This window comes from Apis dorsata, unplaced genomic scaffold (assembly GCF_000469605.1).
Source record: "Apis dorsata unplaced genomic scaffold, Apis dorsata 1.3 scaffold_437, whole genome shotgun sequence".
Lineage (NCBI taxonomy): Eukaryota > Metazoa > Arthropoda > Insecta > Hymenoptera > Apidae > Apis > Apis dorsata.
Genome location: NW_006263687.1, coordinates 13,568 through 30,954, shown reverse-complemented (window position 1 = coordinate 30,954; position 17,387 = coordinate 13,568). Strand labels below are relative to the sequence as shown.

At 22.3% G+C, this 17,387-nt stretch overlaps 2 protein-coding genes across 4 annotated transcripts in view; both read left to right on the top strand.

The window, feature by feature from the left end:
* The first annotated feature begins 763 nt into the window (after positions 1–763).
* On the top strand, positions 764–12,793 carry LOC102679027 (sodium-independent sulfate anion transporter-like). Of its 3 annotated transcripts, none has more exons than XM_006619769.2 (11): positions 764–1,411; positions 8,925–9,085; positions 9,532–9,785; positions 9,992–10,193; positions 10,276–10,496; positions 10,565–10,736; positions 10,865–11,032; positions 11,135–11,296; positions 11,420–11,560; positions 11,654–11,799; positions 11,978–12,793. In XM_006619769.2, the coding sequence occupies exons 2-11, from the start codon at positions 8,926–8,928 to the stop codon at positions 12,332–12,334; spliced, it is 1,983 nt and encodes a 660-aa protein (XP_006619832.1). In that variant the 5' UTR covers positions 764–1,411; position 8,925; the 3' UTR covers positions 12,335–12,793. The 3 variants fall into 3 exon arrangements, with proteins under 3 accessions (XP_006619832.1, XP_006619831.1, XP_006619830.1); XM_006619768.2 differs by having other exon boundaries at positions 8,925–9,103; XM_006619767.2 differs by lacking the exon at positions 764–1,411 and adding an exon at positions 5,531–5,655 and having other exon boundaries at positions 8,925–9,103.
* A 1,918-nt stretch (positions 12,794–14,711) lies between these two features.
* Positions 14,712–17,387, top strand: part of LOC102671546 (cytochrome P450 6k1-like) — a 4,142-nt gene continuing 1,466 nt past the window's right edge. The window contains exons 1-6 of the mRNA XM_031512452.1: positions 14,712–15,164; positions 15,250–15,488; positions 15,602–15,832; positions 15,916–16,193; positions 16,954–17,143; positions 17,272–17,384. Of these exons, the coding sequence (XP_031368312.1) occupies positions 14,752–15,164; positions 15,250–15,488; positions 15,602–15,832; positions 15,916–16,193; positions 16,954–17,143; positions 17,272–17,384 (1,464 nt within the window). The 5' untranslated portion in view covers positions 14,712–14,751. The remainder of the gene's footprint in view (positions 15,165–15,249; positions 15,489–15,601; positions 15,833–15,915; positions 16,194–16,953; positions 17,144–17,271; positions 17,385–17,387) is intronic.

Genomic DNA, 17,387 nt, shown 5'->3' with positions numbered 1-17,387 from the left:
GAATCAACACGGAGCACATTTTTAGATATAAATTATAATTAGAAAGTCTATATTATCATATACTTTTATATATCCAAATATATGTAATTTAATATCATTAAGCATGTTCAATAAAATAAGAAAATATATGTGTATATATATATATATATATATATATATATAAAATACGTTATCGATTTAGAATTTTCAAAATATTTTTTCAAGATAATGTTCAAACGTGTTCAAAGTCAACGTTCTTCGTTGAGAAACTTAGAAATTGATAATACTGTTATAAATAATAGTACAATAAATAATCGTCTTATTTCTGCACAAAGATTATTCTTTTCATCTATGATCTCAATATCATCGAATTTATAACGATGATAGATTATAATAGTAGATTAATAAAGTATAAATTATTTATTGCAGGAGATTATTATTCTTTTAAGGGAGATAAAGCAAAATATATTAAGTTTCGATAATAAGTTTTAAGATTAAAAATTCTCGTACTTCGGATAAAAAGAAGAAAAAAAAGATTTATATATAATAAATTTAATAAAAATAAAATTAATTTAGTAAATAAAATTAGAAACTTATTCATATTATACTTTATTTCACAAATTTTCTATGAATTAAATTCAGTATTTAAACTTGATCTCATGTATTTTTATTAGTTTCTTTTTTCTTTTTCCAAAGCAAAATTTCTTACTAATAATCGATCAATCGCATATCGAATCGTTTTCTTATATATTTTTTCAATCGAAACTTCGATAAATCTCGATTCATAAGTAGGAATACTAAACAAGGGATGACGATAGATATTTCTTTATTTTCTCGAATTGTTACAAGAAAAAAGAAGTGATATGATTAGATCCCGAATACTTTAAAATGTTTGTCTCCGATTGGATTGTTCTCCAGTGACGTTATTGCTTTAAAGACGGCCAAAGGAGAAGGGGAGAAGAAGTTACGGCACAAACTGTCGAAGAAGCACAGCGCATTTAAATGGCCGGTCGTGTGTTGCCGCGGATTCAGTATTATCGTCCTCTTGAAATCGGATATTTCACATTTTTCCATTCGTGCATTACATCCACGATAAACAAGCATCCTTCGATTTTTTTTATCAAGTGTCATCTATATTCTACTCGGAAGATTTTTATCAAGAAAACCACGAATACGAGGTTAGAAGTGAACGCGCGCGATCCACGAACGATCGCGTTTATATATATGATTATTCGTTTGCACGACAGTTTTTTTTCATATTTTATTGATTTTCACTTAATTGCAAGATGAGATGTATTATGAATACAAGAAGAATAAGTAAGTCTCGATCCTAGATCGATTTTAGTTACGAAATCAGGACTTTCGATCTCTTGAAACGAAAAGTTCGAAGAGACAAACAAAGCAATCCATCTCGTCTCATCGATTCACTTAAGTAAGTTTTGGATCTTTTTCAATTAATCTTTCTTTCTTTTTTTTTTTTTTTTTTTTTTTTTTTTTTTTTTTTTTTTTTTTTTTTTTTTTAGTGAATAATATTGAAAATGATGAATGCTTTCATGTTTAACGCGATCGAAAAATATTTGGTAATGATAAATTTTTTTAAATGGTGTTTCTTCTTTAAATAAAATGTGAATAAATTGTGTTGATTTATTTGGTCTTCTTGAGACATTTTTTTAGATATATACATGCATAAATTTACTTAGAATAAAAAAAACCGGTTCTCATTGGTTATATTTATTACTATATAGTAGACACGTGTTCAGATGACGGAGAATTTCAATTATCTTATATGCAGTTTGGATATTAAGTAATATTAAAATATAATGTTTTGAAGCATTTTTTATGTATTAATGTTTTCACTTGTGATGATTTTTTTATTGAAAATTGATAAATGAAAATTTGAATTTAAAATTTTTTGAAATTAAAATTAATACTGAATTTTAATAATGAATTATTGTTGACTTGTTTTGAAACTTTATTTAAAAATATTTTTACTGATAAATAATTTCCATAGCTATGTAATTTTCATACTAATGAATTAAAAAAATAAAGAAGGATGTATTAATATTAAAAATGCAAGTAAAAATATAGTAATAAAATAAACGTAAATGAAAAAGATTAGGCACAGTTAGATAAGATAGAAAAAGTATTCTTCAATTTTAGTATTTTGTAATCATCAACGAAATATGTTGATTATATGAAAAAAGGTAAATATTGAATGTTACTGTATCGCGATCGATTCAATTAATTATCTTTATGAGATCTTGCTCTTATACTCGACAAGTTTAATTTGTGTCGTTCTTCTTCGAGGCATGTAAATAATGTCGAAATCACCAACATATGTTTATCTGGTAAGCATCAGGAATTGCTCAAAAATTTGGCCCAAATTGTTTCATGAAAAATTTATCAATAAGTTAATAAAATAAAATATTTTAAGATTCACATTGTATAAAAATTATAAAATTAAAATTGTTAAATGTGTAAAGCATTATCATTTAAAAATACATTATTTCTTATTTTTCTAATCAAAAAAAAAAAAAAGATTAAGATTTAAATATAAAGATTTAAATATCAAATCTAAAGTTCAAAAATAATTACTTTAAAATTTTGTTTTATCATACATTTATCAACAATCAAATAAATGAAATTTAAATACAAAATTAAAATAATTAGAATATTTAAATTAATTTTGATTATCAATTTATTATTTTTCTATATTATTATTTTTTATTAATATTATTTTTCGAAAGAAAACTTTAGATTATGCATTTAGATATCGAAATCTTTTAATTTTTTAACATTTAAAGTTTTTTGTTATGAATTTAATTGTCATAAATCGAAGATTGTACACAAATCAAGTTCAAAATTTAACGGCATCACTGATTGAAGTTCGTTCTGAGTATTATCTAACCTATGATCTATCATGATGCAGCTCTTATTGTTCTTTATATAAATCCTAAATTATTATATCAATAATAAATATCACATGAAAGCAATTAATATCAAATATTAATGTTAAATCAATTGTTCAATTGTTAATTTTAATATATCACATAACTAGAATATACTTTTCAAAATATGTACTTTTTTTTCTTTTTTTTGATAAAATATCGTATTCCTTAATTAATTAATTATTAAACAAATAAATTTACAAATTTTTGTAAATTCTATTTGAAACATTTTTTAAAATAAGAAATAATTTTAAAAATAATTGCTTATAATAGAACAGCATATATTTCTTATGAAAAATAATAAATATCAATAAGTTTTTTAAATTTTTCATTATTATCAAATTTATAAATTAAACTTAATGAAATATTACATTAATTTGAAGATAATCATTTTAAGAAATAGTCTAAAAATAGAATTCCATATAGAAAGTACAAACATTTTGTACTTAATAAATAATTTCTTACATATCTGTATATATGTAATATTTATCTTTATTGCAGTATTTAAAGCTCGTTTTATTTGGCTATAGCTAAGTATTTAAGTAAGATGTCGAGATGCACGTGCCATGGAATAGCGCATATTAACTTCTATTGTACGCGTTGTTGGATCTCTGTATCAGTTAAAAGACGAAACGACGACGACACTTTGAAATTGCAGCTTATTTGCAAAAGAAAGAAAAACCGTCGGTTGTTCATTTATTATTATTGTTGTACGCGCATCAATCATCAATATTTTCCTTGACGAGGATCGTTTGCAATTATGATGTTCGGTTTTCTTTTCACAATGGCAAATGGTGTCTCCTGATGATAATTTGTTACTTATCTGAGAAAAAATTCACTATGCGAAAATTATTATATTTTAGTATAGAAATGTATTTTAGTAACAAGAAATAACGGGAAAATAATAAAGAATAGGAAAATTTTTTTAAAGCAGAAACATAATAGAGATAAATAAGATTTAATACATAGATGTAACAACATTTAGAAAAACATAAGAAAATTCGAGCAGTTTAGCTTTATAACTAGATCTGACTTTGAAACAAACTTACGGTTAAATCTTAAAAATCTGAAATAATGTAGATCATTTGCTGTGTACAAGATTTATGGATATGTTCTAAGTTAAATTGAATCGTAATTAAATGAAAAAAAACACAAAAAAATAGCGAATGATAATATATACAATATATGGGATGATCATGGGTTTACTTGGGGGAAATTTACATAGTAATTATATTATATTATGATATGTAATTATATTACATATCACTTTCGAGTTGAATAAATAAAGTAAATATAAATAAAAATACAATGATATTGCTTGTAAAAACAATAATGAAAAAAAAAATTAGTAAATCATTAAAAATAAATATATTATTTTTTTTTATTTTATTCTTTTTTAATTTATTTCCATAAATTTTACATATCACACAATATATATTCTTGAAAGTTAGGAACAAAATTTTAAAATAAAATTTCTTTATATATCTCATTTTATTTACTGTTTTTATACTAATAATAGATCATATTTAATATCGATTATTACAAATAGAAAAACAATAATTAAAATTAAATAAAAATTGATACCAAAATCACTTGAGCATAAATAGCATATGGTTTGTTAAATCATAATTTATTTTTAATTATGTTTGATTCATCGTTTTATTCTATTAAATATATATATATATATATATTTAGATTTTATGATTGAAAATATGTTTTTAATTTCTAAAAATAAAATATGCTTCACATATTATTATGCACAAGGAAATAATTAATTCAATTCATTTCAATGAAAGAATATTTATGTTTTTTTCTACTTATATTTCAATGTACAACCAACTAATTATAAAGTGCAAAAAAATTTATCATTAACTCGTTTTTTCATTATCATCTTCTTTTTATCAATATTTATAAGATAATTTTATTTCACAACGAATTTTTTTAAAAAGCAAATAAATATTCTATTATTATTATATATTATAAATTATTATAGTTCAATAATTATAAATAAATTCCTTATTCATTCCTTGTGTTATTCATTTTTTTTTTTTGTTAATTTTTCATTAAGTATTAATTAAAATGATTATAAATAATATTATTTTGCGATGTTTTAAATAAATAAAAAATTTATAAATTAATAATATTTTTTTCTGAATATTCTATAAATTCGTAATTAATTCGTTAATATTGATAACAATAACAAATAAATTTATTTTAATATATTAATATAAAAACGTGAACATTTTTATAATTGTAAAATATAGTATAAATTTTAAAATCTTCAAATTTACATTATTTAAACATTTTTATTATCAAGTTATCAAGTTTTAATCCATTACAAAATAATATATAAATAATATAATAATATATATACAATTTATATCATTTTATAATTTATAATTTCGTAATAATATTTTGTAATTTCTTTCTGTTGCATGAAATGAAAAGCGATATTTTCTTTAACAAGATATAATGGTATAACTAAAAATATCTATACAAAATGGATGCGTCTCTTTATTTACTCCCTTCAATGAGAATATCTGCATCTGCGCAAAAGAATCCTCGAGATTGGAACCAGTTTGATAGGTTGTATCACATAGTTATTCACAATCACCTTCGAGCGCATACAGATTTTTTACACTTTCAAGGCAATGGTAACAATTTCCAGTTGGGACAGGCCGATTAACATATATCGTATAATTTTGTGGGCAAAGATTGAAACGAGATGGTGAGGCAGCAAGCACGGTCATTCGTGATTTGCATGAAAAACAATGTTGGGATGAATTAATTTGCGAGCGCGCGGTTTGAACTACATATCTAACCATATACATACGTTGGGAGCCGGTGATCGAGAGAACCGCGTGACAGAGTTGATTCAGAAGCACGTGATTGCACGGAATGACCGGTTGCATGAGCGAATCATGTGACACGCGTTCTCGTGTAATAATGCTTTTTTTTTCTTTTTTTCCTTTCGTTTCACTCCCCTCTCGGCTACGTCTCTATGGTGTTTACCTAACTGACTGGAATTAAAAACGCGATATCGAGCCAATCAGACATTCCAAGATGCGAAGGTGGATTAATGGATTTACGGATTGCAAAATTCATATTTTCTTTGACTTTTATCTATTATATTAAATATGAAACTTGATAACTTTCAGTTTTTCTAATCGAGATATCTTTTCTTTCTTTTCTTAAAAAAAGAAAAAAGAAATGGAATAATTGATAAAAATGTGACTTTAATTTGAATACTAGATAGGTTAGATTTTTCGATGTAATTTTTAAATTTCAATATAAATTTTTTTACTTTTATTCAATCCCAAAATTGAATACTTACATTTAATTGGATTCTTTTTTTCTATTTGCAGTTTGTCATATAAGTATGATAATCAATATTATGATAATTGATATATTTTATGAAATATATTTGTATATTGGTAAAAAAAAATCTCATAATTTATTTTTAAAAATATTTTTTATTATTTATTATTTATTATTTATTATTTAATTCTACAATGTTGGATATTTGAAAAGTATATTTTAATTATTTAAAAATGGAAAATTAAATATAAGAAATTAAATATGAAATATTTAAATAATTGGATACTTTTATAATCAACTGTATATAATATATGTATACTGAATCTTAATATATTGAACGTCATGTGACTACCAAGAAATTTATTTGATGTTAAAGCAATCTTGAACCTCGAACTACTTACATACTTTTAAATTATTTGTCATTCCATAAATTAATACCAAATGAATCAAAATTTCACAACAATAAAAATAAAACATATAAACGTTGAAAATCAATTTTGACATAAACTTAGTATTAAAGACTATCAATTTGTTAAATCTGATCAATTATATTTTTGGACCATTTTTTAATTCAATTGTGATTTTTCATCTTTATTTTAGTTAGAGGAAAAGAATTTTAAATAATATAATTTTTAATTTCAATTTTATGCAAAAGAATAAACAATATAATATTATATAAAAATTTAATAAGAATAATATTGGATAAAAATTTAATAAGAATAAAATATTTTTATTTGAAAAAAACCTTGAGAATAAATAAGAGATAATTGATTGATTGATTTGTTTGAATTTTTAAGATATAAGGGATATGACGAAAGCGCATAACAAGTTCTGCAAACTTCTAGTGTGTTCTGTAATTGTCATTAATATTCGATATATTGAAGAGATATATCAATTTATTTGATATATTAAATATAAAATATAATGAATTAAAAGAATATTTTATCTATTATCAAATCTAAAAATAAAAACTGTAAAAAATCGAGCAATTAAAAAATGTTTGATTCATTGAATTCACTTCTATATATAATTAACACTTGAAATATAATATCGCTTGAAATATTTAAATATTTAAATATATTTTACAAAAAAAAATTGTGAATTGAAAAGTAATTTTTTAAATTGTTTTAAATTCAATATTCAATATTTGCTTATAATTTACGCCAATTAATCATGCGAAATTCTAATTTACATTTCTAAATCAGTTAGAAGGAAAATAGAACACGTATTTATAGATTGTAAATATACTTGTTAACAAATTAGTTATATATAATCGATCAAATATTTGCAACTTTTATTATTTTTTTATTTCTAGAAAATTATATTTTGTACTAAATTTTATATTAATTCTAATGTTATAATATCATTGCTATTGATAATTTTTTTATTTTAATATTTAGATATTTAATCAAAATATTTTCTAAGAAAATAGCATTCTATGTTAATTATTTTTTTTAAATTTTTTAGTTTTATAACTCTATCTATTTAAATAAATAAAATTTTTATCATTAATGATGTACATTTATTAAATAGCAAAGTACTAGATATATTATATATAATTATCAATGAAACATTTCTATCTGCCAAATATTCTTCATAATCAAGAACCTGAACGAATTATCTTTCATAATATCATAAATCATAATCCATGTGACAAACATAATTTATCGTTAACTAAGCAGCGTATTCATGTGACTTGAGTTTCGTAATATAACTAATTAAAAAAAAAACACATCGAAGAATTCTTGCAGACGTAAGTTACGTCGTCAGATTGTGACTTATCTGAAATCGTAAGTTGATCTACTATTCTCATATTCAATATGTAATAGAATGTAATCTATTTCGCTATTAATAATGTTCACGGTTGCACAGTTTTATTGTTTACGTTCTTACAAGTTATGTTGATCGACTTGATATAACATATATTGGACTAAATAAAGTCCAATAAAAACCCATGAAGCACAAGTGAGAATCGTGTAAGAAATCACGTATGCAAGAATTTTAACGAATTTAATAAAATAATAGTTGTTTCATGATCTAATTGAATATATATCACCAATGATAATTAAATAAATAAATAATTAAATAAATAAATAATATATATTAGGACTTATTCCGATTTATTATTGTGTTTAATGAAATTTAAATTATATCATGTTAATCATAAATATTAACTTTTTTTATATTTATAATATTTTCAGAGATATGAAAATTTTAATAAAAGCTTTTTTACAAAATCTCATTTAAATCATAAAATATTTAACAATTACTTTTATTTATATTTCAAATTCTTATTTTTTCTTTTTTTTTTATTCTTAATATTTGCTCGAAAAAAAAATTATTAAAATTATATTAAATAGATCAAATAGATTAAAATTCATATAGTGTTAAAATTTATTATAGATAAGATAATATTTAATTTCTTTGTTATCGAGCTCTTCAAAGAGCTTATTTGCGTTTTTAAATACAGGATTATCAAATTACATACTTATACGAATTCCATATTTATTCTATTATCTATATTATCATAATATTATTTATATATATATACGTATATATATATATATATATATAAAATTAAAATTAAAATTAAAATTGTTGAAATTTTATTAATTTATAAAAATTTATTCAGTTGTTTAATGTAATTATAGTAATTTACGCGAAATATTGAATTTTCAGAATGAACAAACCGAATGGTGCAGGAAATACAAATCAAAAAAATAATAATGAAGTATACATAAATCATGGTTTGACTGGATCTAGGGATAGCTTGGATATTGATCGTTCGAACAGTTCTCAAATTCTGCATGATTCTTATGAAAGTCATCGAGAAATACAAGGTTCTTCGGATTTTATCCGTAAGCAGCAGTGCTAAAATGACTAATTTAAATGTTTATTTATATAAAACTATATAAACACACATACATATAAATTACTTAAATTCTTAATTCCTTTTTATCCGCAATTAAGTAATAAATATATGATAATAAATTCTAAAACAAGAAATAAAAAAATGAATAAATTTTAATAATATATTCAATGTATAATAACTAATTGTATTTACATATGTATAACATTATAACATTATATATATATATAACATGTTTTAAATATTTCTCTAACACAAATAACAATCTTGAATTCTGATTAAAAAATAAAGTCTTCATTCTGTTTGGATAATCATAATTGATTAATTTGCTTATAATTGTTTTAATATAGAATTGTTTATTTGGATAGAACAAAAAATATTGAGTAATTTTATTTTCTTCTTTTTCCTTTCTTGCAGTGGTGGAAGAATCTGGAGATTATGGAATGGAACAAAAAGATAGTTTTCTTAATTCTACGATGTATCAATTGAGGCGACGTTGTAAATCAGTCTGTACGAAGAAAACTGTTTATAAAAGAGTGCCAATTTTAAATTGGCTACCGAGATATAATGGGCATGATGCACTCGGTGATCTCGTTGCTGGTGTCACCGTTGGTCTCACTGTAATCCCACAATCGTTAGCATACGCTAATGTAGCAGGTTTACCACCTCAAGTTAGTATAATATTGAACAATGATTCATAAAGAAGCAATTTCAAAACAATTTTATTACAATATCTATTAACGAGATTTCTTGTTCACTAATGCAGATTAAACAAGATTATTAATAAACAAATTAATATTTTATAAACAATGTAATATTTTATAATGAATGATTATGAAAATCGGTCTAACAATTATACTATTATTATATTTCGCAGTATGGATTGTATGGTAGCTTTCTAGGATGTTTTATTTATGTTATATTCGGATCTTGTAAAGATACACCGATGGGACCAAGTGCCATCATCTCTCTGCTCACGTATCAAACAGTTGCACGCCTTGATGAACCATTGAAACATGCGATACTTCTCTGTTTCTTGTCTGGAGTAATAGAACTTATAATGGGTATATTTGGTCTTGGTAAATATCAATAATATTTCATGATAAAATTACAAAAAAGAATTTATTTTTAAATACAATTTATTAATGATATATTTTTTAGGATTTTTAATCGATTTTGTGTCCGGACCTGTAAGTTCTGGATTTACATCAGCAGTAGCTTTAATAATTATAACATCACAAATAAAAGATATACTCGGTATTCCTGCGAAAGGTTCGCAATTTCTTGAAATGTGGAAAAGTCTCGTTGGACTTTTACATGAAACTTCAGCTTGGGATGCCGCACTTGGTGTAACTTGTATAGCGCTTCTTTTATTTCTCAGGGTATATAAAACAAAAATTATTATATATATAATACTCTTAATAGAAGTTTTACATGTTTTTTTTTATAGCTTTTAGCATCGTATACAATTGGTCCTAAAGATGAAGAATTGCAAAGTACAAAATATCGAGTATTAAATAAATTTATATGGTTATTTGGTACTTCGCGAAATGCACTTTTAGTAATATTATCTGGTCTTTTAGGATATAGTTTTAGAAAAAAATCACTCTTCAAATTGGTTGGTAAGAGCAATAAATATTAAGATAAACATTTTCAAAATTTTAAATTTTGTTAATATATATAAATATAAATATATTATATATTAAATATAATTATTAATTATATTGAATTTATTAATATCTTCTTCTAGGATATATACCAGAAGGTATGCCAAATATACAACCACCATCATTTAGTTATATCAAATACGATAATACAACAGTCACATTTGTCGATATGATTTCAAATTTAGGTAGCGGTATTCTTGTTTTACCGCTTATCTCTTTAATGGAAGATATTGCTATTTGCAAAGCATTCTGTAAGCTAATATTTTTTTTATTTATTACAAATGTTTTTCATAAAATATTAATATTGTTTTGTGCAATATGGAAAAAAGGAAAGGTTTTTATATTTATTTCAGCAACTGGAAAATCAGTTGATGCAACACAAGAATTAATAGCAATTGGAATATCAAACATTGGTAATTCTTTTGTTCAGGCGTTTCCTGGTACAGGATCTCTTAGTAGAAGTGCGGTAAACAATGCTTCTGGAGTAAGAACACCAATGGGAGGCATTTATACTGGTAATAATTATTTCAATTAATCATCTAACTAAAATATTTTATAATTGTCAATTAATAATCCATATATTATTTTTATACGATTATATTTTATATAAATTTGATAATTATAATTTTTATTTTTAGGTACTTTAGTAATATTAGCTCTTCTCTTTCTCACTCCATATTTCAGTTATATTCCAAGGTGTACATTAGCAGCAATCATTATAGCTGCAGTAATATTTATGGTCGAAGTTAAAGTCGTAAAACCAATGTGGAGAACTAAAAGTAAATTTAGAATTTAAAATTTAAAAAATATATTTTTCAGTATTTTTGAAACATTAATATGTATTTTAATTATATAATATTATACTTTTATAGAATCAGATTTAATTCCTGGTTTAGGAACATTCATTGCATGTTTATTACTACAATTAGAAATTGGAATTTTATGTGGTATTGGAATAAATATTTTGTTCATTTTATATCATGCTGCAAGACCAAAAATATCCGTGGAAAAACTTACGGTATATATTTTTAATTTTTTCTGTATTTTACATAATATTTATTTTAAAAATTTAATTTTATATAAACATTTGTTTCAAATATATTTCTATATTATTTATAGTCTTTTAATTATTTATTAGTTAATTATTTATAATATTATAATAATATTAATGTATCAATTAAATATTATTGTTTCAGTCTCGACATGGTATTCGATATCTTATGTTAACTCCAGATCGATGTTTAATTTTTCCATCTGTTGATTATGTGCGAAATTTAGTAACAAAATATAGTCAAAGAACAGGGAATGTAGCGACACCAGTTGTAATCGATTGTTCTCATATTTATGGGGCAGATTTTACTGCAGCCACAGTAATTGAAACTTTAACAAAAGATTTTGCATCAAGGGGCCAACCACTATTTTTCTATAATTTAAAACCTTCGGTTTATGCTGTATTTGAAGGTGTTGCATCAACTGATTTTGTCGTTTATTATACTCAAGAAGCATTAGACGATCTCCTAAAAGAAAGAGGATACATAAAGCAAATTAAATAATATACATTATTTATATTTCAAATGAATTAATACAACTTGGATTATCATTATTTTTTATTGATGATATAATGGTAGTCCTTTTTGTTATATGTAAAGTTGTTAAACAACGGTTTTCTTAATTATATCATTATTTTTTAATTTGTTTATAGATTTTACGAAAGTAATGAAGTATAAGATAAATACTTTTTCAACTTATCATTCATGTTCAACAAAAACACATCAAATATCATTGCATTTTATATTTAAAAATGCATTATATGATTAATATAATATTTATATTAAATGTACTATAATATAGATATATTTTTAATCAATTATTTTTATGATGCGTTGAAAATAATGCGATTGAAAATAAATTATAATATTTTAATTATTTGTTATTAATGTTGTTATTACAACAAAGGTGCAGTATTAATGTAAACGCATTAATGTTACTGAATAAAAATTGTGAACGGATGTGATTGTAGTATTTTTATATTATTTATCTATATTCTAATTATATATATGTATATAAATATAGAATAATTTTCTCATTACTGTCAAAAAATAATATTATTTATCATACATTCAAATTTTTATTTTATACATATATACATATCATAATAAAAAGCAATAATTAGATTACATATATTATCAAATAATTTTGAATATATATTTTATATTTTATTTGTGATCACGTGTCAACATAAACAAAGAGAATAAATAATAAGACAAGGACAGAAAAGGATAAAAATATTGAAATCAGCGCCATCTTCAGAGTGCCGCAAATGAAACTCAGATAGAAAGAATAGAAAATAATAAGAGAAAGATGGAGATAGGTTCAGAATTAACTACTAATGCCATCTTTTGAATTTTAAAGACACTTCTTTAAAAATAGGATAAAGTAGAGTAAGAATTGAGTATCAACGCCATCTCTTGAATGTTTTTTGAAAAAAATATATTATTAACAGATGGCGCTGATATTCAATTCTTATTCTACTTTATCCTATTTTTAAAGAAATATCTTTGGTAATCAAGAGATGGCATTAGTTGTCAATTCTTATTCTATTTTATTTTTTTTGAAACTCAAGAGATAGCATTGGTAGTTAATTCTTAACCTATTTCCATCTTTCTCTTATTATTTTTTATTCTTTCTATCTAAGTTTCATTTGCGGCACTCTGAAGATGGCGCTGATTTCAATATTTTTATCTTTCTCTATCCTTGTCTTACTGTTTGTTTTCTTTGTTTATATTGATACATAATCATAAATAAAATATCAAACTTTCATTATTTCATTTTCAAAATTAAAATGTATAAATATTATAAATATATTATTTTTAAATTCTAATAATTTTATTTTAAATAATTTCTAATAAATTTATTTTAAATATAAAATAATTTAATGAAAATATAATCTAATATATTAATTTTCATTAATTTATATTTTATTTTTTATATTTATTGAGATTAATTTATGAATTAATGTTATATAATTATTTAATTTGAGATAAATATCAATTCTAAAATAAATTAAAAAAAATCAGAAGAATATTTATTCTATTTTTTAATTGTAATTTTTTATTGAAATTTAATTATTATTAATTGCAATCTTATTCTAACTTTAAAAATAACATTAAATTGATAAGGAAATTTTATCTTTTTTTTTAAATTCAAGTTTATTTTATATTGTTATATTTTTATCTATTTTAAAAAGAAATCCTATTATTTTTCAAATTCATAACAAGTTACTTGCAATGTGATGTATGTCTGCATATTGATTATTTTATAATATAATAGTTTTCATAATACACTTAATACTAACTCTTCAAAGTTAAATAATTTCATGCTTCAAATTTTGAAAAAAATCAATGAGTCAATATTCAATTACATTGTATGTATTATATACATAAGAAAAATTGTTTAATATATACAAAAATTTATTGTTTATTTTATATTATCATAAAAAAAACTAAATATTTAAAAAAAATATATATATTGCATTTATTGTATTATTTTTTTTTTTCAAATATTTCTTTTCATTCACGATGATTATATATAAAGATAAAAATAATATTTTTACGATAAGGATTAATCAAAGTTCAAAGAATGAGCAATAAATAAAAAAATAAGTTAAGTAATAGATTTAATGTATAATTTTTAATAATTTCAATACATTTATTACGAAATAATATTAAATATTATAGAAATAATATTAGAAAATAATAGAAATAAAAATATAAATAGTAAATAGTAACATAAATCATATAAATAAGAATCAAAGAGAAATATAATATATATACATATGTATGCAATGTGCTATGAAACAGAGTATATCTATTATCTTTTTAATTTTGAAGTAAACTACTTATATAACTACGTGATACTTCTATTTTTCTTCAGTTCTTCAAGGAAGTTAGAAGCATCAACTTATTAAATTATGGAAATACTAAATTCATTATTTATGCCAATTGTTACTTCGATTACCTTTCTTGTGATAATTTTGATTTTATATATAAAGTACAATCGCACTTATTGGCAAAGAAGAGGTGTTCCTATTGTACCTGGACATTGGTTATTCGGTAACATAAAAAAGATATTAGATTTAGAAAAACCTCCTGCCTACGTAATAGGTGATATATGCCAAAAAAGTTCCGAAAACGATGGCATTCTTGGAATTTACATATTTTTCAAACCATTCTTATTGATAAAAGATCCAGAAATAATGAAACAAATCTTAATTAAAGATTTCAATTATTTTCCGAATCGCAGTTTTACGATTCGATCATTTCAAGACGAAATTGGAAACACAAGTCTTTTTACATTGAAGAATCCTCAATGGAAATATTTAAGGTAAATACATTTAAAAATCATTATCGAAATGGTATTTATTAAGAAATATCAAATAATTGATTTTATTAATGGATGTTTTTATTAGGATTAAATTATCACCGTTATTTAGTAGTGCAAAAGTGAAAAAATTGTTTCATTTAATGGTTGAAGCTGCCAATTCGATGAATAAATATTTAGATAACGAATTTTCAAACGGCACGAAAACGAAAACTATTATGATAAAAGATGTTACTCTAAAATATACCACTGATGTCATATCTTCTATTGCTTTTGGAATTCAAGTAAATTCATTCAATCCTGAAACATTACAATTTTATGAAAATGGTATTTATTAAAAAATGTTCGAAAGATTATATTATTTTCATATATATTTATATATATATATATATATATATGTGATAATTTTACCTCATTATATTTTTTTGTTTTCTTAAAAGCTCAAAAAGGACTCAAAATGACATTTTTTCGTGGTATTCAGTTAACGATTTCGTTTTTTTTTCCAAAACTTTCGCCATATTTAAATGCTAGAATGTTAGGAACTTCGACAAATTTCTTTCGTAAAGTATTTTGGAATTCCATGGATAACAGAGAAATAACTAAAAATAAACGAGAAGATTTAATTGATTCTTTAATAGAATTGAAAAATGACAAACAAGATAAAGATTTCAGTCAGTATAATAAGTATTTGATATTAATGATTCAAATATTTGATATTATTTATTTTATTAAAAATTATAATTATTATATATAGAATTCGAAGGTGATGCATTGTTAAGTCAATCAGCAATTTTCTTCGTTGCTGGACGCGAATCAAGTGTATCAACTATATGCTTCACACTTTATGAACTAGCTAAACATCCAGAAATTCAAAAACGAACACGAGAAGAGATTAATAAGAAATTAAAGGAACATGGAATGACTTATGAAGGTATTCAAAGCATGAAATATCTTCATCAAGTTGTATCAGAAATTCTACGACTTTATCCTCCGGCTCCAATTATCGATCGAGTTGCCGAGGAGGATTACAAGGTGAGCCAAGAATTAAAATGTCAAGAATTGATATTATTTTATACATATATATTTTAAAAAATTAATTCTTAAAAATTTATTTGTCAAATTTATATGAAATATTTACATTTTTGTAACTTTCATTAGTAATTATTTAAAATTTTTATTATATATTATTTTTTTAATAAAACAAAGTAAGTACGTAATCGAAGCATTATATAATCAAGCAAATATAATAGATAAATTGATCTTTATCTATTTATAAATATATTTCATAATGAAAATTCATCGCATTAATAAATTTTTTTTGTCATATGTATATCTATACGAATACATTTTCTTTTTTCTCCAATTATTTTAAACTTATTTTTATGTTTAATTCGTTTTTTTTTTATAATTATTCTTTTTCTTACACAAATGAAAAATATAATAAATAATGCATGAATTTGAATAATAAAAGATTCATGAAAAAAAATATAAATATTTTTTTCACTGTTAAAAGGCTATTAAAAGTCTATTTATCCTATCTGAATATCTTTTAATATGTAAGATTTGCAATAACAAAATACATATCTGCAATTTTCATTCGTTATATAATATTCATTTAACAAATTAGGAATTTTTTTATTTCTTTTTATCGAATTAATAAAATTAATAAAATTTTATATCAAATAATATTTTTGACTGACTTACAAAAATTAATTTTTTTTTTAATATTTGATTTAAAATAACAATAAAACAATTATTTTTCATAGAATAACAATTATTTTATATTTTTTAGATACCAGGAACTGATATAGTCATAGAAAAAGGAACATCAGTTTTCATAGTTCTAACTGCACTTCACTATGATCCAAAATATCATCCAGATCCTCTCCGTTTTAATCCTGATAGATTTAGTGATGAAAATAAAGAAAATATCAAGCAATGTACATATATGCCATTTGGAGAGGGACCAAGAATTTGCATTGGTAAATTGATACTTATAAAATTATTACAATATTATTAATTAATATATATATTTATAAATTAATATTTATTATTATTATATTTATTATAATATTTACTAATATTTATTATAATAAAATATTTCTTATAGGAGCTCGAATTGGGCAACTGCAATCTCTTATTGCTTTGATTACTATAATTAAAAGTTATGAAATTTCATTAAATTCTAAATGCAAAGGTGATCTTGATATTCGTAATATTTTTGTA